At 42.5% G+C, this 25,996-nt stretch overlaps 1 protein-coding gene across 2 annotated transcripts in view; it reads right to left on the bottom strand.

Moving 5' to 3' along the window:
- The window catches only part of LOC100564784 (ADAMTS-like protein 2), a 63,248-nt gene extending 40,745 nt beyond the window's left edge, over window positions 1-22,503 (bottom strand). Inside the window, exons 1-3 of one of the 2 annotated variants that reach the window (XM_062977746.1) lie at window positions 21,697-22,503; window positions 6,013-6,155; window positions 1,374-1,449 (exon numbers count right to left, since the gene is read on the bottom strand). In XM_062977746.1, coding sequence (XP_062833816.1) covers window positions 1,374-1,449; window positions 6,013-6,155; window positions 21,697-21,753 — 276 coding nt within the window. In that variant the 5' untranslated portion in view covers window positions 21,754-22,503. Of the gene's footprint in view, window positions 1-1,373; window positions 1,472-6,012; window positions 6,156-21,696 lie in introns of those variants that run through there. The other variant, XM_062977745.1, reaches the window with a different exon arrangement.
- Window positions 22,504-25,996: the final 3,493 nt, after the last annotated feature.

The following is a 25,996-nucleotide window of genomic DNA, read 5'->3' as shown; positions in this document are numbered from 1 at the left end:
TTCGAGTTGGCTTATACTCGAGTATATATGGTAATTTATGACACCATAAAACTGCCGGTGGTGGGCAAAGAACATGAGAAAGTGCTACCATCAAAAAGGACCCGCGTCACAGTGGATGATGAAGCGGCAGCTCCCTGATGGCCGGAATCGAGCAGACCCTCATGAAGCCAAAAGCTAGATAATGTTAAATAGCCTCTACTGTCTGTCTGTACATGTGGTATGTCTGATAATGGCATTGAATGCTGTTCTGTTCTGTCCTGTCTGTCCAAACAACATTAAATGTTTGTGTGCTGGTACAGCTGTACCAGAAACTTCAGCTTTATTTTCTTTCTGCAAAAGTTTACAATCATAGGACAGGCCACCTGTCAATCACCATTAAGTTTGGTTCCGCCCCTTGTTCAGGGCTCTGGGAGGGAAGGAGCCATTTTTAAGTTGGTCTCACTTAGGAAGCTCATCTATAGGACGTAGACCAGCTCGTCCCGTAAAAAGCTTCATATTTCAAGAACACCAGGGATAAAGACCGTCCGGGGATACAGAACAACAGCACAGAAACATCTGCAAGCCATGGCTGGTAGATCCACTTGACAACCAGACGCACTTGGAGTTGGCAGTGGGTCCCAGACCAGCTAGGCCCAGATAATAGATAGCCTGGGAGGGGTTATAAGAGGGTTTTCACAGTTATTCAAAGCCAATCGCCTGTCCTGTGGGGACAAGACTCCTTGAAGATTTATTATTTGTTCGTCAATAAAGAGTTTGTTGTTTCTTTAAAGACTTCAAGGCCATCTTTTCAGGGAAATTCCTCAACAACCTTTCTTTAGGCACCCTGGCTTCCCGCTGGGCGTAAAGTGTACGTCCTATATAGTAGACAATCAGTAATAGGCCCAGCATGTGACAGAACAGTTTGCCTTGTATGTGTACTGTGATCTGCCTTGAGTCCCCTTGGGGAGATAGGGCAGAATGTATTTTTTTTTTCGTGTCAGGAGCAACCGGAGTTGCTTCTGGAGTGAGAGAATTGGCTGTCTGCAAGGACATTGCCCAGGGGACGCGCGGATGTAAATAAAGTGTTATTATTATTATTATTTCACCATGGAGCCTGGCTGGAAATAAATGTGCATTGTGTAATGGACTCCATGGCAAAAGGGGCGAGGAAGTGGCATACAACGGGAAAATCAGCCCATATGATGAGGTCATTAAAGGGGACACAAGATTTCTCTCCCTATTTTCCTTCCGTTCTCTTCTTTTTATATACTTATCATGCCAATCTCTCTGACAATTATATGGTGGACCTTGCTTATTTTTCATACTAAGAGCAGCCCATAGAATGAACCAAAATCTGCAAAGACTAGATAAGTATTCATGAGGACTGATCTTACCTGCTGCTGGCATAGCTGGTAGTGCTTGGACAGACCAACACACATGCTGTTATTTGTCCCTTGAGCTACTTGCAACCTGCAAGAGGAAAAAGGAGTAATGTCAGTTTCTATAAATTTCTGCTACAAAGGCTACAACTTCATCCACAACAACTCTGATGTTATAATGCAGAAGCATCACAAAGCAGAAGGAAAGAGAACCATTCCAAAACTAAGACAGGTGTGATACTTTTTATAAACCACAGCATTTATTCATATATATTCATCATATATTCATGTAGTTTTAAGGATAACAGCCAGCCTACTAAACAGAGAGGCACAGGGATTACTTGGACGTTTTTATAAAATAGGGATAGGGAAAAGGCAGAATTACCTAACACATCCTTTGTTTCAATCTTCTCCCAAAAGGAAATCAGTATTCAACCTGAGCAATATTGGGCAGATGAGGCCATAGGGCATATGCAACCCCAAATAGGTAAAGAAGTAATTAAGGAATGTCTGGCTAATTGAAACAAATTTAAGTCTCCAGGGCCAGATGAACTAAATCCAAGAGTATTGAAGGAACTAGCAGAAGTGATTTCAGAAGCAATGACAATAATCTTTGAGAATTCTCGGAGAACAGGAGAAGTCCCAGAAGGCTGGAGGAGGAAGGAAAATGTTCTCTCTATCTTCAAGAAGGGGGAAAAAGAGGACTCAAATAATTACCATCCAGTGAACTTGATATCAATACCAGGAAAGATTCTGGAGCAGATCATTAAGAAGACAATCAGTAATCACTTAGAAAAGAATGCTGTGATCACTAAAAGTCAACATGGATTTCTCCAAAGCAAGTCATGCCAGACTAATCTTGGAATTTTTTTATAGTTACAAGTTTAGTAGATGCAGGGAATGCTGTGGATGTAGCATAGCTTGATTTTAGTAAGGCCTTTGACAAGGTCTGCTATGATCTTCTTTTGAACAATCCAGTAAAATGTGGGCTGGTCAATACTACTGTTAGGTGGATTTGTAATTGGTTAAGCGACCGAACCTATAGGGTGCCCACCAATGGTCTCGCTTCATCCTAGAAAGAAGTGACAGGTTTGATACTGGGCCCAGTACTGTTCAGTATCTTTATTAATGACTTAGATGAAGGTCTAGAGGACATGTTTATCAAGTTTGCAGATGGCACCAAATTAGGACTGATCACTTCGCTAATACTCCATAAGAGTATAAGAATAAGGATAAGAATTCAAAACAAGCTTAATAGATTAGAGTTGGGCCAAGACTGACAAAATGAATTTCAAAAAGGAGAAATGCAAAATATTACACTAAGGCAGGAAAAAAAAATGAAAAGAAAGATACAGGATGGGGGACTGGCTGGCTCAAGAATACTACATCAGAAAAAGATCTTGGAGTCTTAGTAAACAACAAGCTGAATGTGAGCCAACAGTGTGAAGCAGCATCTTAAAAAGCCAATGCATCAAAAGGAATATAGTGTCTAGATTGAGAGAAGTCATGATGCCTCTCTATTCTACTTTGATCAGATCTCAATTGGGATACTGTGTACAACACTGGGCACCAGAATTAAAGAGAGATATTGACCAGCTGAAACATGTCCAGAGGTGGGCGACTAATATGATCTGGTCTGTAGACCATTCCCTATGAGGAGCAGCTTAAAGAGCTGGGAATGTTTAGCCTGCAGAAGAGAAGGTTGAGAAGAGACATGATAGCCATGTATAAATATGTGGAAGGATGCCATAAGGAAGAGGGACCGGGCTTGTTTTCTGCTGCCCTATGAGGAGTGGCTTAAAGAGCTGGGCTGTTCAACAGTGGAACTCAATGCCTCAGAATGTGTTGGAGGCTCCCTCTTTGGAGGCTTTCAAACAGAGGCTGAATGGCGATCTGTTGGACTGTGCTTTTCCTGCAAGGCAGAAAGTTGGACTAGATGGCCCATGTGGTCTCTTCCAACTCTATGGTTCTATGAAAGTTCAACCCTATCCACATCTACTCAGGCACCACTGACTTCAATGGAATTTATTCCAAGGGAAATCAGTATCAGATTGCACTCTAAATACTCTTGAGGTAGTAATCCTGATCCCAACAGCAACAACACGATCTTCAACATGCTTGTTCCTCTGAAATCTAGAGGTTGGGACCGCAGAAAAGAAGATTGAGAGGAAAAGTATCTATGCAACACAATCCATGTAGCCCAAACCATAGGTATCCAACACTAACACTATTAGTAGGCCAATATTGTGGGCTTATTTTGGTGAGATGAGGTTGTTGTGGTAATCTCTGAGCGGTTAGACTCAATTTAACCCTCTCTGGGAGAGATTCCACCAAAAATCAGCAGAGTAGCAAAAGCAAAGCTTTTAAATGCAACAGTTACTTACACGGGGCGAGCAAGAGAAGACTTTGATCATTTAAGATTGCAATGGACTGCAGAGTCTCAATAAAAGTTCAAAAAGTATTTATTCAGGTAAAAAGAACTCCATTGTAGGTAGAAAGGCTTGGGAGCTGTCTAGTCTACTCTAGACTGGTTTCTAAGGAAAAATAAGAAAGGAAAAATAACAAACATCTAAATAGTTACATCTTGCCAGGAGAGACAGCAAGATGCTTCTTGTTAGCTAGAAGAACAAAGGGAGAAGAAAGAACCAAAATGGTTCCAACCGCATGGTCCAGTTTATTGGGGCCATAAAAGACATTCTGACCAATGAGAAGTTAGTGTCCCTAAAGATTCACATTTCCACTAACTTCAAAGTAAGGGATGTGACATAAACAGGATAGAGTGAAACACAGTAAAGCCTGTCTAGGCATGCTTTGGAAACAGGGAAAGGATGCCCTCAATCTAACTACATCTAGACTTGAGATTCCCAACAGAGGTTTCCTGATCTGCAGAGTAAAAAGGCTACCTAGCTCAACCCTGAAATATTGAGTTGGATGCAGAGGGGAGCAGATCATCAACTCACTAGAAAGACAGAAGGCTCTTTCAAAATGTTGTTTCATGCGTCATTTCTTAATAAGCCCGGGGTATGGATCATACCCCCTGCTTTTCTTAATACTCCCACTATATCCACACATATATAAATACAAACACTTTTTTTAAAAGATGGGGTGACCAAGACCAGAACAGTGTCTCCCCTTTTAAGGAGACTTGGGTGTGCCTTGTCAACACAACAGTTTATTTCAAAGTATGTTTGAGAATCACTGCCATCTCCAGACGGAAGGCACCTCAGCATATCCGGACCCTAATTATGCAGCCAGCCAGCCCACATAAAAGAAGCATCCCCTCCTTTTGACGGAAGGAAAGAGGAAGGGGGGGGGGGCTTGTTCAAGCTTTCTCTGCTCAGAAGTGTGTTCATGCAGAAAATAAAGGAGCTGGGGTGTATGGGGGGGGGGGGAGGATAAGCATAGCATAGTGAACTCTTGGATGCCAGCTCTCATTAGCATTGTGGGATCTGGAGTAGCAGGTTAAAAGAAGTGCCACCCAGGGGGGTCTCATTCAAGTCTTTTGAGTGGAAGTAGGGGCTCCTGCATGGCTTTTGCAGGCCAACCGGAGGGGAATTTGAGTGGGCGGGCTGAGGATGAGAGAGTGCTGCTGGAATTCATGAGAACGAAATCTGTCATCGTCATTGAGCAATTCCCCTTCCTCTCCTTTTCCTTCAATCAGGGAATCAGCTCAGGATGTTTAGCTGCTCTACCTCACACACGCCAGCGGGGAACACAATATTAAAAAGGAGACGCAAAGTAAGCACGAAGAGGAAATGAGAGAAACTGGGCCAAACAGAGCAAAGTGGTAGAATCATAGAATCATAGAATCGTAGAGTTGGAAGAGACCTCACGGGCCATCCAGTCCAACCCCCTGCAAGAAGCAGGAAAATCACATTGAAAGCACCCTCGACAGATGGCCATCCAGCCTCTGCTTAAAAGCCTCCAAAGAAGGAGCCTCCACCACAGTCCGGGGCAGAGAGTTCCACTGCCAAACAGCTCTCACAGTGAGGAAGTTCTTCCTGATGTTCAGGTGGAATCTCCTTTCCTGTAGTTTGAAGCCATTGTTCCGTGTCCTAGTCTGCAGGGCAGCAGAAAACAAGGTTGCTCCCTCCTCCCTATGACTTCCCCTCACATATTCGTTTATGGCTATCATGTCTCCTCTCAGCTTTTTCTTCTGCAGGCTAAGCATACCCAGCTCTTTAAGCCGCTCCTCATAGGGTTTGTTCTCCAGACCCTTGATCATTTTAGTCACCCTCTGGACGCTTTCCAGCTTGTCAACATCTCCCTTCAATTGTGATGCCCAGAATTGGACACAGTATTCCAGGTGTGGTCTGACCAAGGCAGAATAGAGGGGTAGAATGACTTCCCTGGCTCTAGATGCTATACCCCTATTTATGCAGGCCAGAATTCCATTGGCTTTTTTCGCTGCCGCATCACATTGTAGGCTCATGTTTAACTTGTTGTCCACAAGGACTTCAAGATCTTTTTCACACGTACTGCTGTCGAGCCAGGCGTCCCCCATTCTGTATCTTTGCATTCCATTTTTTCTGCCGAAGTGAAAGCAATGTACCAGCTTTGCTTTGCCAGCTGATTGAGCTCATTGTTTATAATGCAGCTATCTTGCTGCATTGGTAGCTTCAAGTCCTTCCCACTGCTCTGATCAATTACTTACCGCTGCCTTAGGCAGTGCCTCTCTCGGGACATCACTCCCCCTCCACAGGTACGGGAGCAGGTGGACCAGGAGCTCCATTCCCCCCACCACTTGGTGATCTCTTCATTCCAGGTACCTGCTCCTTCCGCCGGCTCACTACTGTCCTGACAAAAACAGGGAAGGGTTAGCTTGAGAACTCCAGGGCCACCCCAGGTAAATGCTGTTTCTGTGTGCCTTCAAGTCATTTCCAACATATGGCAACCCTAAGGCAATCCCATTATTGTGTTTTCTCAGCAAGATTTGTTCAGAGGAGGGTTGCGATTACCTCCGAAGTTGAAAGAGTGCCCAAGATCAGTCAGTGAGTTTCCATGACTGAACAGAGGGATTTAAACTCGAGTTCTTTAGAATTCTAGTCCAATACTCAAACCATTTATCACATTAGCTCTCCCAGTTAAATTGCATTATCACCATACAGCTCTATACAGCATTTCCACATGCCTGTATTTAATGAGCTAACCAAGGTGAAAGAAAGCGCAAAAGCTGGGTTGCAATTAAACATCAAGAAAACCAAGATCATGGCAATTACACCTATTGATAACTGGCAAATAGAGGGAGAAAACGTGGAGGCAGTGACAGACTATATTTCTAGGCGCGAAGATCACTGCAGATGCAGACTGCAGCTAGGAAATCAGAAGATGTTTACTTCTTGGGAGGAGAGCAATGGCCAACCTTGATAAAATAGTGAAGAGCAGAGACATCATACTGGCAACGAAGGTCCGCATAGTCAAAGCAATGGTATTCCCCATAGTAACCTATGGATGCAAGAGCTGGACCATAAGGAAGGCTGAGCGAAGGAAGATAGACGCTTTTGAACTCTGGTGCTGGAGGAAAATCCTGAGAGTGCCTTGGACCGCAAGAAGATCCAAGCAGTCCATCCTCCAGGAAATAATGCCCGGCTGCTCACTGGAGGGAAGGATATTAGAGGCAAAGCTGAAGTATTTTGGCCACATCATGAGGAGACAGGAAAGCTTGGAAAAGATCGTGATGCTGGGGAAAATGGAAGGAAAAAGGAAGAGAGGCCGGCCAAGGGCAAGATGGATGGATGGTGCCTTGAAGTGACTGGCTTGACCTTGAAGGAACTGGATGCAGTGACGGCCGACAGGGAGCTCTGGTGTGGACTGGTCCATGAGGCCACGAAGAGTCAGAGACGACTAAATGACTGAGCAGCAGCAGTATTTAATGCTCTTTTTTATGCGTATGCATCATTTAATTTCCAAATATCTTTTAGTATAAAAGTCAGTGTTTGTCTGGTGCAGAATTTTGGATTTTAAAATTTTGGATGGTTGGAGTACAGTGGCAGCAGCCTTACATATAATTATTATAATAGATTGTCCAGTCTTTAAAATATATTCTCCTTTTCTAGAATAATGTTTGCTGTTCTGATCCCAATGCAGGTGGAAGTAACCTCTGGAATTGAGTGTGGACTCAGATAACCCAGTTCAAAGTAGATATTGTGGGATTTTCTGCCTGGATATTCTAGCAGAAATATATATAGGGGCCCTCGGATGGTGGCGCAATGTCTTAAAGTGCTGAGCTGCTGAACTTGCAGACCGAAAGGTCCCAGGTTCAAATCCCGTGAGCGGAATGAGCACCCGCTGTTAGCCCCAGCTCCTGCCAACCTAGCAGTTCGAAAACATGCAAATGAGAGTAGATAAATAGGTACCGCTCCATCATGAAGGTAATGGCACTCCATGCAGCCATGCCGGCCACATGACCTTGGAGGTGTCTACGGACAACGCCGGCTTTTCGGCTTAGAAATGGAGATGAGCACCAACCCCCAGAGTCGGTCACGACTGGATTTAACATCAGGGGAAAACCTTTACCTTAACCTTTACTATTCTAGCAGAAGAGCCCTGTATTGTCACTCTTAACACATTCTTTCACATGCAATTCTATCAGTGATATTAAGCCCAAACAGATTAATAGATAGACCTGATATACAGAAAATCTCTTTTATTGGCCAAGACGATCGGCAGTAAAGCCACCCTGAGATTAGAATGCTTCACCTCCTGGTAGTTTGGTTACCTGCACAAAGTTATAAGGGATTCAGCCATCTGCAAGGGACCATTAACTCTCCAACATGGGGACTGAGTGCACATCTATGAATTCACTAAACCTTGCTTCATGATCAATCCGACAACGCATGGCACTTGGGATATTTTCATCACTGCTTGGCAAGGTGTTGTTGAGCCACGGCCTCTCCCCCACCACCAAATACGATTTTTTTTCTTTTTATTAAAACATTTCATAAAAAGCACTAAAGGTTCCTGAGCAGGCCTAGCAGCAGCTGTACCCTACAACCAATCAAATATAACCCTTTAATAAAATGTATCAATTTGATGATTTCTGTATAACTTGTATCTTTTCTGAACTGCCTTCTTCATCATTCACTCAGTCGTGACCTCATGGACCAGTCCATGCCAGAGCTCCCTATCAGCCGTTGCCACCCCCAGTTCCTTCAAGTTCAAGCCAGTCACTTCAAGGATACCATCCATCCATCTCGCCCTTGGTCAGCTTCTCTTCCTTTTTCCTTCCATTTTCCCCAGCATCATGATCTTTTCCAAGCTTTCCTGTCTTCTCATGATGTGGCCAAAGTATTTCATCTTTGCCTCCAATATCCTTTCCTCTAGTGAGCAGCCGGGTATTATTTCCTGGATTATGGACTGGTTGGATCTTCTTGAGGTCCAAGGCACTCTCAGGATTTTCCTCCAACACCACAGTTCAAATGTGTCTATCTTCCTTCGTTCAGCCTTCCTTATGGTTCAGCTCTCACATCCATAGGTTACTATGGGGAATACCATTGCTTTAACTATGCAGACCTTCGTTGAACTGTGTCAATCTCTAAAAGTATGAACTGTATCAAATGCATGTATGAAAATGTCTTTTGAAGGCAGCCACCTTTTCATGCCCCCAGTTTACCTAATCCCTCGGTAAAGGAGATCATGGCCAGGATCCCTCCAGCTATTTACCAAGCCAGATAACTATCAGAATATTTGTACGTGTATATAAATGGATGATCCTCTTTGTCAACTAAGTAAGCTCAGGATGTTTGTCCATTTGACTTGAGGGTGAGAATCTGCTGCTCCCGCAGAGGATGGGGCTTAGTAGATATGAATTCGTTAACTCTCTTTGCCACCAGCCAAGCTTTTGATTGTCTAAAATCATCACCTTTGTCTTTTGAGTCTTATTTATTTATTTATTTATTTATTTATTTATTTATTTATTTATAGTATTTATATTCCGCCCTTCTCACCCTGAGGGGGATTCAGGGTGGATCACATTATACACACATAGGGCAAACATTCAATGCCCATAAACACATCAGACAGAGACAGATAGACGCAGAGGCAATTTAACCTTCTCCTGAGGGGATGTTGGATTCTAGCCACAGGGGGGAGCAGCTGCTTCATCATCCACGCTGATGGCACTTCCTCATTCCAAGTCGTCAATTAGTTAAACTTGCCTCCCCACTTTTATAAGTGGTACCTTATTTTCTACTTGATAGATGCAACTATCTTTCGGGTTGCTAGGTCAGCAATGAGCAGGGGCTATTTTTAATTTTTAATTGACGGGTGCTCACCCCACCCTGAGTGGCCTCAAAATCATGACCTCATGGTCAGAGTGATTTATTGCAGCTGCTCAACAGCCTGCGCCACAGCCCGGCCCCCTTAGTCTTAGACCTTTGTCTCACACAGAACTGAACACTTGAGTTAATCAGGGATTCATCAGCATATCCATGTCACCAATTCCCCATGGACAGTGCCCTTCCAGGGGACATCCCTTCAACAGATTAGTTCTTTGAACGACATCACCAGCTGTCATTCTTCCCGCCATGGAAATCTCCTGTAGGATGTGATGCAAAGGGAAGCCCCGGCCAATTTGGGAGCGGATCCTAGCTTGCCTCTTTTTCAGTCAATCAGGCAAGGAAGCGGGAAATCTGAACAGCTGTCAGAAATGTATAAAATGCCATGTAATTCTCTGTATTTACGCTTGTACCTTTTGAAGCATATTGCTTGTACTTTATACTTTTTGGCCAAATCATAATAAACCTCTGTGGCTTTGCCTTCAACCTGGGAAACTTGTTACTCCGTCCTGGCTGATCTGATTTAGCGGATGCTCACTTGGCACAGATCTCTGAATCACAGTCCTAGCTGAATTCACTACAAAGGCACATCAATTAAGTCCAAATATCTCTCTTCAGACTGTAACAATGCAAACCTTGCTTCCAGTCATATATCTTTAAGTACTTGGAAACATCTTTTTTCATACTTTATGTATTTAGTATGTCTGCTACTGCTGGTATCTGCTACTGAAGAAGATACAATTTGGGGATTAGGATTATGAAAGCCTCTTTCCAGTTTCCCCTAAGGATACGAAATCAAAACAGTTATTATGACAGCAAGGGAGATACATGCTGTGGAGAGGCATCAGGATTGGCTTCTCACTTGCTGTGTTTCTAGGTAAACCTTTGTGCTCACGTTCTTGGGTTCAGGGGGTGTCAGTGGCATCAATTCACACAGAAGGCATGGACTAAAAATGTACTTTTCTCATAGGGAGTGACAAATGATGCACACGATGAACTAGGAAAACTCAGTATCAAATACAGTAGAGTCTCAATTATCCAACATAAACGGGCCGGCAGAATGTTGGATAAGTGAAAATGTTGGATAATAACGAGGGATTATGGAAAAGCCTATTAAACATTGAATTATATTATGATTTTACAAATTAAGCACCAAAACATCATGTTTAACAACAAATGGACAGAAAAAGCAGTTCAATACACAATAACATTGAAGGGACCATAAGCCAGAAAATAGTAAAATTCTGCCTATGTAGCTTTGCCTCTGCATATGTCCCTCCCTTCCTGTGAGCTGGTGCCTTTCTCCAGAAAGTTCCAAGACCAAAAGTTAGCTTGAAATCAACAAGTGAGGTCACAGGTATCACTTATGCCAAGTGGGTATGGAAGGTGAGGAAGACCCTCAGCCATTGGTCAATTTTAGATAAGCAAAAGGTATATATTCTTTGTTTGCTATGCACATGTTGCAGCAGCCATTTGCAAGTACAAACCTTTTGGGGTGTACGGTTGCTCGCCTTCTCACAGCTGTGGTGAAAATAAACTTTGCTTTTTGCATCTCTCATGAGACTGAGTTTTTCTGCCTGATTTCCCTCCTGAGCCAGGACCCTTTGAAGGTAATTGTCTTACAACGTTATGTAGCAATTACTGTATTTACGAATTTAGCACCAAAACTTCACAATGTACTGAAAAATTGACTACAAAAACATTGACTACTAAAAGGGAAACTGCGTTGGATAATACAGAACATTGGATAAGCGAAGGTTGGATAAGTGAGACTCTACTGTAGAATGTTTTTCATTATTGTAGACAAGCCAAGAGATACAATAGACTACTCTATTGTTTGACCCACGTTGTACCCTGAGTTGAGACACAAGGAAAGGTGGAAAATAAATAAATAATTTGCCTCCAAAGGTAGGTAATTTTGTTGTCGAAGGCTTTCATGGCCGGGATCACAGGGCTGTTGTATGTCTTTCAGGCTGTATGGCCATGTTCCAAAGTATTCTCTCCTGATGTTTCACCCACATCTATGGCAGGCATCCTCAGAGGTTGTGAGGTATATAACCTCATGGCCATACAGCCAGGAAAACACAACAACCCAGGATGGTTTGAATTGTAAAAATGTTAAAATTCAAAAATCAGAACAGTAGATGGGAAGCAACACTCTGAGGGCAGAGGAGCCCCAAAGATGGCTAATGACTCTGAACAAAGGATGCCCCCCAGGCAAGAGACAAACCTTTCCAGTGCTAATTAGGGTGATTAACTGAAACATTAGCGCTGGCTTCCAACTGACAAAGGACTCTTGTCACACCCTGGACTCTCCACAGATATATATTTACCTTCCTTGCCTAGTTTATCCATGCCCAGGACCGGTCCAACAATGAGGCGAATTAAGCAGTCGCTTCGGGCGTAAAACATACGGGGGCACAGTCGAGACTGCTTTTTCTGTTGATTTCTTGTACAACATGATGTTTTGGTGCTTAATTTGTAAAATCTTAATGCAATTTGATGTTTAATAGGCTTTTTCTTGATCCCTCCTTATTATCCAACATTTTCGCTTATCCAATGCTTTTATTTTTCAGTGATTGGTTTGGGGGGGGGGTGCCAAAATTCTGTTCGCATACACTTGAAAAATACCTAGGGCCGGCTCTGTCTATGCCTCACAACCTCTGAGGATGCCTGCCATAGATGTGGGCAAAACGTCAGGAGATAATACTTCTGGAACATGGCCACAAAGCCCGAAAGACATACAACAACGCAGGTAATTTTCTTTGCGAGCATGGGAAAAAACTAAGCTCTGAGGCAAAATAAATGTAGTATCGGGCAAAAATAAAGTGCAGGGTGCAGACTATTTGTAATTTTAAAAACAGGTGCCTGCGATAGTAATAGAGAGGAGAACTCTAGCCTAGGCACAAGATTTCCCTAGCCTAAAATGATACATTTTAATATACAGTAGAGTCTCACTGATCCAACACTCGCTTATCCAACGTTCTGGATTATCCAATGCATTTTTGTAGTCAATGTTTTCAATATATCATGATATTTTGGTGCTAAATTCGTAAATACAGTAATTTCTACATAGCATTACTGTGTACTGAACTACTTTTTCTGTCAAATTTGTTGTATAACATGATGTTTTGGTGCTTAATTTGTAAAATCATAACCTAATTTAATGTTTAATAGGCTTTTACATAATCTCTCCTTATTATCCAACATATTCGCTTATCCAACGTTCTGCCGGCCCGTTTACGTTGGATAAGCGAGACTCTACTGTATTGGGTTTATGGTTCCCGTCCCCTTGATCTGGTCATGTAAGTGTGACTTATTGTTATAATTGTATTATTTTACTTTGTTTAATAATGTGTATTATGTTGTTATGTAATGTTTGTGTTGCTTTTATGACTGTAAACCACCCTGAGTCCCATCCGGGAGATAGGGCGGTATATAAATAAAGTATTATTATTATCAACACAACGACGTTGTATGGCACAGCAAACAAGATAGATATGCTGGATTTCGTTTCGCAAAACCACAAGTCGAACACTTCCCAAGTGTCTAGGACTGTGTGATGTATTTTCTGATGATGTGTGCAGATCCCAGTAGGGTGGCCTTTTGCAGTTGGCAGATGGTGATTTTGTCAATGTCTATTGTTTCCAAATGCCGGCTGAGATCTTTTGGCACAGCACCCAGTGTGCCCATCACCACCGGGACCACCTGTACTGGTTTCTGCCAGAGTCTTTGAAGTTCAATCTTGAGGTCCTGATAGCGGCTGAGTTTTTCCTGTTGTTTTTCATCTATGCGACTGTCACCTGGGATGGCAACATCAATGATCCAAACCTTGTTCTTTTCCACAACTGTGATGTCTGGTGTGTTGTGTTCCAGAACTTTGTCAGTCTGGATTCGGAAGTCCCACAGTATCTTTGCATGTTCATTTTCCAATACTTTTGCAGGTTTGTGATCCCACCAGTTCTTTGCTGCTGGGAGGTGGTACTTGAGGCATAAGTTCCAATGAATCATTTGGGCCACATAGTTGTGCCTCTGTTTGTAGTCTGTCTGTGCGATTTTCTTACAGCAGCTGAGGATATGATCAATGGTTTCGTCGGTTTCCTTGCACAGTCTGCATTTTGGGTCATCAGCTGATTTTTCAATCTTGGCCTTAATTGTATTTGTTCTGATGGCTTGCTCCTGGGCTGCAAGGATCAGGCCTTCTGTCTCCTTCTTCAGGGTCCCATTCGTGAGCCAGAGCCAGGTCTTCTCCTTATCAGCTTTTCCTTCAATTTTGTCAAGGAACTTTCCATGCAGTGTTTTGTTGTGCCAGCTGTCAGCTCTAGTTTGTAGTGCGGTTTTCTTGTACTGGTTTTTTGTCTGCTGTGTTTTGAGGAGTTTCTGATTTTTGACTTCAATCAAAGCAGGTTCTTCACTTTGCTTGACATATTCTGCCAGGGCATGTTCTTCTTCTTTGACTGCTTGCTTTACTTGTAAGAGTCCTCTGCCCCCTGATCTTCTAGGCAGATATAGCCGGTCAACATCACTGCGAGGGTGCAGTGAATGATGAATGGTCATGAGTTTTCTTGTTTTTCTGTCCAAATTGTCCAGTTCCACCTGTGTCCAATTTATAATGCCAGCAGTATATCTTATGACAGGTATGGCCCAGGTGTTTATGGCCTTGATGGTGTTGCCTCCATTGAGCTTGCTTTTGAGAATTTTTCTGACCCTTTGTGTGTATTCTTTGCTGACCACAGTTTTCACATGTTCATGCTTGATGTTGTCCAGCTGTAGTATGCCCAGATATTTATAGGCCTCTGGCTGGTGACACTTTATTGTTTGGCCATTGGGCATATTTATGCCCTCACTTTCAATGATTTTTCCCTTTTTCAATGCCACTGTCGAACATTTGTCCAAACCAAACTCCATGTTGATATCAGTGCTAAAAATTCGGACAGTGTTGGTCAGAGACTGGATTTCAGTTTCCGTTTTCCCATATAGCTTCAGGTCATCCATGTACATCAAATGTGAAATTTTGTGAGAATTCTTAGATATTTGATAGCCGAGATTTGTTTTTTGTAAGATTGTTGACAGAGGGATCATGGCAATAATGAAAAGCAGAGGGGACAATGAATCTCCCTGGAAAATTCCTCTCCTGATGTTGACAAGTCCATAGCTTTCATTTCCAACAAACAATTCAGTTTTCCAGTGCTCCATCATGTTTTCAATGAAGGTGCCAACTGTTTTACAAATCCCGATGGCGTCCAGGCACTTGATGATCCAGCTGTGTGGGAGTGAGTCAAAGGCCTTTTTGTAGTCAATCCACGTCATGTGAAGATTAGCTTTTCGGCTCTTACAGTTCTCCAGAATCATTTTGTCAATCAATAACTGGTCTTTTGTGCCCCTGCTTTTCCGTTTGTTGCCTTTCTGTTCATCTGGCAAGATGTTTTTTTCTTCAAGATAGTATTGAATTCTGTCAGCTATGATGCCAGTCAGTAGTTTAAACATAGTGGGCAGACACGTTATTGGCCTGTAGTTTCCTGGTGCTGCTCCTTTTGCTGGATCCTTTTGTATCAGGTATGTTCTTCCAGTAGTTAGCCATTCACTGATACTTCCTTTCTGCAGCATCTCATTGAATTGTTGGGCCATTTTTCCATGTAAACTAATCAGATGTTTGAGCCAAAATCCATGGAGTTGATCACTACCAGGCGATGTCCAGTTCTTGACTTTTTGCACTCGTTTGCTGATTCTTTCAGTTGTTATTTCCATCAGTTCCATTTTGTTCTGTGAGAATTTTCCTTCAAACTCCTTTATCCACCCAGCGTTTTTGTTGTAGTTTTTATTATTTTCCCAAAGTTCTTTCCAGAACTTTGTTGTTGCAGTTTTCTCTGGCTTTATGGTTACTGTGTCTATTGTTTGGTTCAGACTCTGGTAGAACCGTCTTTGGTCTGATTGAAACAGTTGATTTTGTCTGTACTGGATGATTCTGGCTTCATACCTTTCAATTTTTCTGGCTGTTGCTGTAATTTGTTCTTTCACGATTTCCAAAGCTTCTTCAATTTTTCTGGTGTTCAGCCAGTACTTTCGGATCAGGTATTGCTTGATTTTGTCATTCTTCAGTTTCCTCTCTTTCATATTTTTCAGGTTACTTGCATCTGATCTAAGTTTCTTGATTTTCAACTCTAGCCTGACCTTCCACTTTGGTTTTCCAGTCGATTTTCTTTGGGGCTGCCTTGGTTGTAGGAGCCCAAGTTCTTCTGTTACTATCACTGCTGCACTGTAGGCAAACTGGTTTGTTTGTTCAATTGATGTTATTTGGACAGTGGAGAGTGCTGCATTCACATCTTTCATGAGAGGCGCCAGGTGTCTCTTGGGCACTGTTTTTAGAGTTGGGAGCCGCTGTCTTATTGCATTTGCTGCAGCATGAGCCATGATCTTATCCTTGAGCTCTTGTTGTCTTGCTGTCAAGGTTCCTGGTGGTTCAACAGGTGTTTCAAGTGCTGGTTCCTCAAATTCTTGCAAAAGCGCCACACTTTCTTCTGGTTCAATCTGTTCCACCATTCCAAGTGTTGCTGGAGTCTCTGCTGCTGTCTGTGCTGTGGTCTGATGGTAATCTACTTTGCAAATTTTCTGGATTTCTTCGAGTTCAACTTCACTGAACACTTTGTTTCTGATTATGAATCTTCGTTGGTCAGCCAGTCGGGGTTCTGTTATCTGTGAGTCAGGGTACTCTTGTTTCCATAGCTGATGCATCCTTTTTTGGTAGCCACGCCTTTGAGGTTCAGATTTGTAGTAGCATTTCATAATTGTGCGGTTTTCTGGCATTGTATATTTTTGCCGCTTCTGTGACTGTTCATTTGGGTTTTGATGATTCCGTAGCTCACTTGTCGATGGATGTCCAGAATCAGCAGCATCCACCGCGGTCCTTTTTATCCTGGGCGACGACCGAGCCAGTATAGACTTCGTTTGGGTTTGATTCTCCATAATGCTAATGGGTTAGGTGCTCTTGGTTGTGCTCCTCAGCTGAGGCCTCTCTGGCTTGGTTGGACCTGCCGGTAGTTACACTACCGCCAGCACAGCCCTCAGTCATCATTGGAGCAGCTAAGCCCCCCCACCACGTCAAGGTGGCACCGCGGGGGGGAAGTATTATTATTATTATTATTATTATTAGTCTCATTTGGGAGCAGATAACAATCTTCCCCTTCCTGGATGGAGACATGAGAGGGAGAGAGAGAGAAATATCCCTCTATTCATAGTGTGGAAATGGGCAGAAGGTTTCTGCCGAGGCCTCTGAGAAAGAAGCCTACAATACGTTTAGTGACCCATGAAATCTGGGAAGTTCAAGCAAACCGATTGAAGTGGTGACGGGGCTGCCTCCTCCATTTATAATGACAGGGGTAGTGCTTGCTGGCCTCCCGTCTGAATGGCTGTTTTGTAATAATGAGGAGGGTTTGACAGAGGGGTTTTCACAGCTGCAGGGAGACAAGTGTTATTAAAGCGCACAGAGCTTCAATTAGAGCTTCTCTTTCAGGTCAGAAGGTGTGCCTTTGCCTCCTTCACAGAACACCTGGAGTGAACGGGACACACTCTCTCACCCCCCTGTGGAGGCACCAAATGTGAGAACGGTGGGAGAGGAGCTGGACCAGGGTTTCACTTTACAATGTGGGGCGGAAGGGCAGAGGAGGAGATCCTAAGTCAGGGGTCCTCAAACTTTTTAAGCCGAGGGCCAGTCCACAATCCTTCAGACTGTTGAGGGGCCAGATTATCATTTGAAAAAAAAATACAAACAAATTCCGATGCACACTGCACATGTCTTATTTGTAGTGCAAAACAACAACAACAACAAGAACAATGAAAGAACAATACAATATTTAAAAATAAAAACAATTTTAACCAACATACATTTATCAGGATTTCAATGGGAAGTGTGCTCCTGCTTCTGGCCAATGAGATAGTCCAGTTAATTAGGATTGTTGTTGTTGTTATGTGCCTTCAAGTCATTTCAGACTTTGGGCGAGCCTAGGTCTAAAATGTATTTATTTATTTATTATTTATTTACTGCATTTATTTACTACATTTGTATCACAGCCTTCTCACCCCAAAGGGGACTCAGAGTGGCTTACAAATTATATGTACATACAATATATTATATTATTAGCATAGCACAATACAGGAGAGTCTCACTTATCCAACATAAACGGGCCGTCAGAATGTTGGATAAGCGAATATGTTGGATAATAAGGAGGCATTAAGGAAAAGCCTATTAAACATCAAATTAGGTTATGATTTTAAAAATGAAGCACCAAAACATCATGTTAGACAACAAATTTGGCAGAAAAAGTAGTTCAATATGCAGTAATGCTATGTAGTAATTACTGTATTTATGAATTTAGCACCAAAATATCACGATATATTGAAAACATTGACTACAAACATGCGTTGGATAATCCAGAACGTTGGATAAGCGAGTGTTGGATAAGTGAGACTCTACTGTATTAGCATTATATATTACTATATTGAACTATACCACTATACTGTAATATTATTAGTAATATTATATGTAATATAGAATATATAATTAATATTATTATATGGTATTATTATTGGTGTTATATTGTATTACATTATAATATTATTATCAATATTATATGTATATACAATATATTATATTATAAAACTGAGGGCAGGGGCCAGGTAAATGACTTCGGAGGGCCGCATCCGGCCCCCGGGCCTTAGTTTGGGGACCCCTGCTCTAAAGGATGTGTCCCTGTATCCTTTCCAAGTGTTCCTCAGGGCGCTTCCAGACAGCACTAAATCATAGGTTTTAAACAGGAGCAAAAATTCCCAGGACTTCAGAGGAGGACCACATACAGACCTCTTAGTTCTGGCATTTCTGCCTCCGTTGTCAGACTTGTTGCTTTGTTCCAAGATTTAGAGGTTCCCAAGATGGCCACTGTGGGACTTCCACCGGAAACTTTGGCAGCTTTTTTAAAAAAATGCCCCAGGATGCTGATATACAGATATGTAGATCTCTGCAAAAGTTCAGTTCTTTGTCCTGGCCAGAAAAATTGTGCCCTCCAAACATTTCATTAAGTATCTGCCACACAAATAAACTTCATGGGGTAGTATTACTACTGCTCAAGTCAACACTGCATAATGAAACAGACACTTTCAAGCCAGGAACAAAACTTTGTCATTATTGAGCCTAGCTGCCTGGCCATCTGTCCAGACAGATTTGGTTGTGGCATGGAACAATGGATGGCATGGTTCCTGGATTATATATGGCTGTTACTATTAGCCACCTGCATGACCTTGGCTCTCAGTACAGTAGAGTCTCACTTATCCAATACTCGCTTATCCAACATTCTGAATTATCCAACACATTTTTGTAGTCAATGTTTTCAATATATTGTGATATTTTGGTGCTAAATTCATAAATACAGTAATTACTACATAGCATTACTGCGTATTGAACTACTTTTTCTGTCAAATTTGTTGTATAACATGTTTTGGTGCTTAATTTGTAAAATCATAACCTAATTTGATGTGTAATAGGCTTTTCCTTAATCCCTCCTTATTATCCAACATATTCACTTATCCAACGTTCTGCCGGCCCGTTTATGTTGGATAAGTGAGACTCTACTGTATTTACATTCCTCTCCAACAGCATTCATGTCCCAACAGCCAGTACTATGTTTTTGCCATTTTCTAAACCATACACATGTTGTCAGCATACACCCAAAGAGGAATCAACATGTATAACCCAGCAACATCATCCTGTTGTTCCCTGACACAAGTACACCACGAAACCTGTCTGCACAGATGGCCATACAACAAGATCTGGCTAACTACAGTAATGATGGCATTCTGTTTCTGGTTTGAAAGTGTCTGTTCCTGTTTCAGTGTGTACTACTTAGTGTGAAAGTACTTGTTGCACCCCAGGAACTTCATTTTTCTGCCACAAACATCATTAAACAGGTGAAGGATGAAGTTCCTCTTCCCAGGAGAAAGTTTTTGCCTTCTACTCAAGTGTCACCTTCTTTTTAGGAACTGGCCAATCAGGAACAAACATCTAAAACCCGGGAACAAACCAAGATAAAAAATTCTGTGATTTCCGCTTGCATGGACATACAGACATGAAAAGATCCAGATATTTGTCTAAAAACTGCAATAGTCCCGCACCTGGAAACCTTGCATTTTTTGCTTTTTGTAGTGATTGCTTCCGGGTTTACAGGGAACAGCATCTGGCCACCCTCCTGTTTGCTGTGGGAGCTCCTGGGATAAAGGTACTGTTTGGACAGGCCCTGAGATCCTCTTTACAACAACGGTCAGTTGATGGGTGCACATTCAAACACTGCAGTCCAACATCCTTTGCAGCTCTACAAGATATCCAGCAATGAACACTAATCTGGATGCCACATGTATACAACATCCTGTGGAACTGCAATAACGTAGCCATATCTCAAGCATCTCATTCCCACAGCATATTTAGCATCAGGATATTTGATTGTCCAGAAGCCAGTGTGGTGTTATGGTTTGAGCATTGGACTATGACTCTGGAGACCAGATTCTAATCACTCCTCAGCCATGGAAACCCACTTGGGTGGGTTTGAGCAAGTCACACACACTCAGCCTCAAAAGAAGGCAAGGTTTCCAAACAACCTTGCAGAAACCCTTCTTGAAGGAACACTGTAAGTTCAACATAGGTCAGAAACAACTTGAACGAACACAACAACCATCACCACAGTGGTTCTCAACCTTCCTAATGCTGTGACCCCTTAATATGGTTCCTCATGCTGTGGTGACCCTCCAACTATAGTATTATTTTTGTTGCTACTTCATAACTGTCCTTTTGTTACTGTTAGGAATTGTAATGTAAGTATCTTATATGCAGGATGTATTTTCATTCATTGGGCCAAACTTGGCACAAATACCCGATATGCCAAATTTGAATACTGGTGGGATTGGGGGGATTGATTTTGTCATTTGGGAATTGTAATTGCTGGGATTTTTAGTTCACCTACAATCAAAATGCATTCTGAACTCCATCAACGATGGAATTGAACCAAACTTGGCACACAGAACTCCCATGACCTGCAGAAAATACCGGAAGGGTTTGATAGGCATTGACCTTGAGTTTTGGAGTTGTAGTTCGCCTACATCCAGAGAGCACTGTGGACTCCAAACAATGATGGATCTGGACCAAACTTGGCACCATTACTCAATATTCCCAAATGTGAACACTGGTGGAGTTTGGGGAAAATAGACCTGATATTTGGGAGTTGTAGTTGCTGGGATTTACAGTTCACCTACAATCAAAGAGCATTCTGAACTCCACCAATGGTGGAATTGAACCAAACTTGGCCCAAAGGGTCTCTTCCAACCCTCTTTTATTATTATTATTATTATTATTATTATTATTTTCATTGAGGCTGGGAGGCCATCTGTCAGGGGTGCTTTGCTTGTGCTTTTGGTGCACAAAGGCAAAAGGGGGTCGGGCTAAATGGCCCAAAGGGTCTCTTCCAATGCTCTTTTTGTTGTTGTTGTTGTTATTGTTTGGTGGCCAACTATAGTCCGGCCCTCCAACAGTCCGAACTGGCCCCCTGTTTCAAAAGATTGGGGACCCCTGGTCTAGGGTGAGAGAGGTCAGTGTGAATGTTGTAGTTAATCACCTTAATGAATGCCATTTTCCAAAAGTAACCTTGGCACCAGCATCCTAAGGTGCCTGGACTCCAAGTTTGGAAAGCTCTGCTGTAGAGCCTCCCTAGGGCACTTGAATCTGGAAAGTCCAGCTAGAACTGCATATGATGTGAAAGGACCCCAGATACAATCCATTCTCCTAAATATGGAGGTTTCTTTGCCCTCTTCCTGGCCACAGAGGGGGCTCCAAAGCTTGCTTTGCTGCTTCTCTCAAAGCTGCAGGACCAAGGAACTCTCATGCTGTTGATGTGAAGGCTGCAATGGCATTCAAGAGGGAGAATCAAAACCCCTGCCTGGAACCGAAGGAAAGGGTGAGCTCCTTGGGATGGGGAAGGGCAAACCGAGCCTCAGGGAGGGGAAGATGGACCTTAGCAGTTGCTTACCTTAGCGCAGGCGAGGAGTAGCAGCGACCAACAAGGAGCCAGGAGCCGGAGGGCCATGCTGCGCCCTAATGCTCCATGGGCAGCAAAGCAGAGAAAGCGGGGAAGGCAGAAGCAGCAGCAGAAGCAGCAGCAGCAGAGAAACCCCGGCGGTGGCTTGAGCGTCGGCAGCAGGAGCGCAAAGCTGCATGGCCGAGTCAGTAATTAATGACTTTCCAACCTGTTGGGAGGCGGCGAAGGCGCAACCCGGCAGCTCCACGCTGACTTTGATTGACAAGGCGAAAGAAGCAAGGAAGGAAGGAAGGAGGGAAAGAGCGCCTTTGATCCCCCCTCCTTTTGCCAAGGAAGACAAAGGACCCGGACTAAGAAGGATCCTGCCTCTGCCTCCTCCAAGAGGAGGAAAGGACATCCCTGATCAAATGTGTGTATGAGCGGGGAGATGATGATGATAATAATAATAATAATCATAATCTATATATATAAAAGGGTAATGAAATTTCGGCCTAGGACAAAACAACAAAACTACACATCCCAGAAACACTAAACTTGGCAGCACAACCCCTCATCCATGCCTCTACATTCATACAACAAAAAGAAAAGAAAAATAAAGTCCTAATTAGAGGGAGAGGAATAATTGTTTTAGCCAATTGCTGTCAGTTATTTACTTATTTGTTTATTTCTCACATTTATATCCCGCCCTTCTCACCCGAAGGGACTCAGGGCGGCTTACAACAGTGCCAACAATTAGATGCCCATACAAACCAATATAAAACTATTAAGTTAGAAGGCTAAGCTCCACCCACTTGGTCTCCTAGCAACCCACTCAGCCCAGGGGAAGGCAGAGTTAGGCCTCACTTTGGCCTCTTCCACACTGCCTATAAAATACAGATTATCTGATTTGAACTGGATTATATGGCAGTGTAGACTCAAGGCCCTTCCACACAGCTATATAACCCATTTATAATGGACTTAATGTCAGGGGAAAACCTTTACCCTTTACCTTAACTACCACCAATTCCTCAATACTTTATTTCCCATACCACCATACTACTCCACAGCAACGCGTGGCCGAGCACAGCTAGTAATAATAATAAAGTGTCACCAGCCAGAGGCCTATAAATATCTGGGCATATTACAACTGGACAACGTCAAGCATTAACATGTGAAAACTGTGGTCAGCAAAGAATACACACAAAGGGTCAGAAAAATTCTCAAAAGCAAGCTCAATGGAGGCAACACCATCAAGGCCATAAACACCTGGGCCATACCTGTCATAAGATATACTGCTGGCATTATAAACTGGACACAGGTGGAATTGGACCATTTGGACAGAAAAACAAGAAAACTCATGACCATTCATCATTCACTGCACCCTCGCAGTGATGTTGACCGGCTATATCTGCCTAGAAGATCAGGTGGCAGAGGACTCTTACAAGTAAAACAAGCAGTCCAAGAAGAAGAACATGCCCTGGCAGAATATGTAAAACAAAGTGAAGAACCTGCTTTGATTGAAGTCAGAAATCAGAAACTCCTCAAAGCACAGCAGACAAAAAACCAGTACAAGAAAACCGCACTACAAACTAGAGCTGACAGCTGGCACAACAAAACATTGCATGGAAAGTTCCTTGACAAAATTGAAGGAAAAGCTGATAAGGAGAAGACCTGGCAATGGCTCATGAAGGGGACCCTGAAGAAGGAGACAGAAGGCCTGATCCTTGCAGCCCAGGAGCAAGCCATCAGAACAAATGCAATTAAGGCCAAGATAAAAAAAATCAGCTGATGACCCAAAATGCAGACTCTGCAAGGAAACCGATGAAACCATTGATCATATCCTCAGCTGCTGTAAGAAAATCGCACAGACAGACTACAAACAGAGGCACAACAATGTGGCCAAATGATTCATTGGAAGTGATGCCTAAAGTACCACCTCCCAGCAGCAAAGAACTGCAAAAGTATTGGAAAATGACAATGCAAAGATACTGTGGGACTTCCGAATCCAGATTGACAAAGTTCTGGAACACAACACACCAGACATCACAGTTGTGGAAAAGAAAAAGGTTTGGATCATTGATGTTGCCATCCCAGGTGACAGTCGCATTGACGAAAAACAACAGGAAAAACTCAGCCGCTATCAGGACCTCAAGACTGAACTTCAAAGACTCTGGCAGAAACCAGTGCAGGTGGTCGGGTGGTGATGGGCACATTGGGTGCTGTGCCAAAAGATCTCAGCCGGCATTTGGAAACAATAGACATTGACAAAATTATGATCTGCCAACTGCAAAAGGCCACCCTACTGGGATCTGCGCGCATCATCCGAAAATACATCACACAGTCCTAGACACTTGGGAAGTGTTCGACTTGTGATTTTGTGAAACGAAATCCAGCATATCTATCTTGTTTGCTGTGTCATACAATAATAATAATAATAATAATAATAATAATAATAATAATAATAATAATAATAATAAAGTGCAATCAGCCTGAAGCCTATAAATATCTGGGCATACTACAATTGGACAATATCAAGCATGGGCATGTGAAAAATGTGGTCAGCAAAGAATATATCCAAAGAGTCAGAAAGGTTTTGAAGAGCAAAATAGCTTGACATGCTCATTCTCTGTAACTTTTTCCGGCTTGTGATCCCACCAGTTCTTGTCGTACAAGTTCCAATGAATCATCTGAGCAACGGTGTTATGCCTCTGCTTGTAGTCTGTCTGTACGATCTTTCTGCAGCAGCTGAGGATATGATCTATTGTTTCATCTGCTTCCTTGCAGAGCCTACATTTAGGATCTGTTGTCGACTTTTCAATTTTGGCTTTGATGGCATTGGTTCTAATGGCTTTTTCTTGGGTTGCCAGAATCAGGCCTTCCGTTTCCTTTTTCAGAATTCCATTTGTGAGCCACAGCCATGTTTTTTCTTTGTCAGTTTGGCTCCCGATTTTTCCTAGGAACTGCCCATGGACCAATTGCAGGGGTTAGTGGGAATGGACCTTGATTTTTGGAGCTATAGTTCACCTACATCCAGAGAACCTGGGACCCTCACCGACAATGGACTGGGACCAAACTTGGCACAGAGAAGCCCCATGTCAGGAAAACCAACCAAGTTCACATGGATGTAGTGTCTTTTGGAAACAAGCTCCATGAACGTAATCCAGTTGCAGAACCCAGTTGTAAGGATTAGTAAGAAAATGAGCAGGTACTGTATACAGAATGAGCTGTATAAATATTGTATTGTCGAAGGCTTTCACGGCTGGATTGACTGGGGTGTTGTGTGGTTTCCGGGCTTTATGGCTGCATTCTAGCAGCATTTTCTCCTGACATTTTGCTTACATCTGTGGCTGGCATCTTCAAAGGATGTGTATAAATATTACGTATTTATTTTAAGCATTTCATACTAAACCAATAAACCAATACTAAACCAATACTAAACCAATAAACCAATAACAAATAAGACTTATAATGTGAAGGGTACAGTACAAAAGGAACAAGGATGGAGAGCAAAGAGAAAAATAATCAAACACTCATTCACCAGTTTTTAAAAGTTACAAAATTCTTGCAGGTAATGATGAATTCCAGAACATGAGGAAGGTAGAGGAGGATACCAGTTTATTAAATCAGAGATGTTTCAGTTATATGGCCATGTTGCAGATGTTCCAGTGGGTTGTTGTTTTTTGTGGACACAGTCAATCAGAAAGAGTAGACACATACCCCTTCTACACTGCCATATAATCCAGATTATCAAAGCAGATAATCCACATTATCTGCTTTGAATCAGAATATATGAGTCTACACTGCCATATAATCCAGTTCAAAACAGATAATCTGGACTTTATAAGGCAGTGTAAAAGGAGCCAGGAAAAGCAGTCAAAAATTTATTTATTTATTTTATTTCTCACATTTATATCCCACCTTTCTCAGGGCGGCTTACAATAACGGCAACAATTTGATGCCCATACAAATCAATATAAAACAGTACATAAAACAGTTAAAACTATTAAAATACATTGCTGCTGCTGCTTAGTCGTTTAGTCATCTCCGACTCTTCGTGGCCTCATGGACCAGTCTGCGCCAGTAAACTACATTATAAATTACAAAATATAGATTTCAAACATAAAATCAAATCTGTTCATCCTCATGCTTTATCCGTAGTTCAGTCCTTGTCGTCTTTGCCATTTATTGGTTAAAAGCCTGGGCACACAGCCATGTTTTTAGGGCTTTTCTGAAGCCCAACAAAATTGGAAAAGCCAACTCTAAAAGTCCAAAACTTCTGAGCCTGTCAAAAGAAAGGTTGAATTTCTTGCTT

Source organism: Anolis carolinensis, chromosome 4 (genome assembly GCF_035594765.1).
Source record: "Anolis carolinensis isolate JA03-04 chromosome 4, rAnoCar3.1.pri, whole genome shotgun sequence".
Taxonomy (NCBI): Eukaryota; Metazoa; Chordata; class Lepidosauria; order Squamata; family Dactyloidae; genus Anolis; species Anolis carolinensis.
This window is presented reverse-complemented; position numbering and strand designations above follow the sequence as displayed.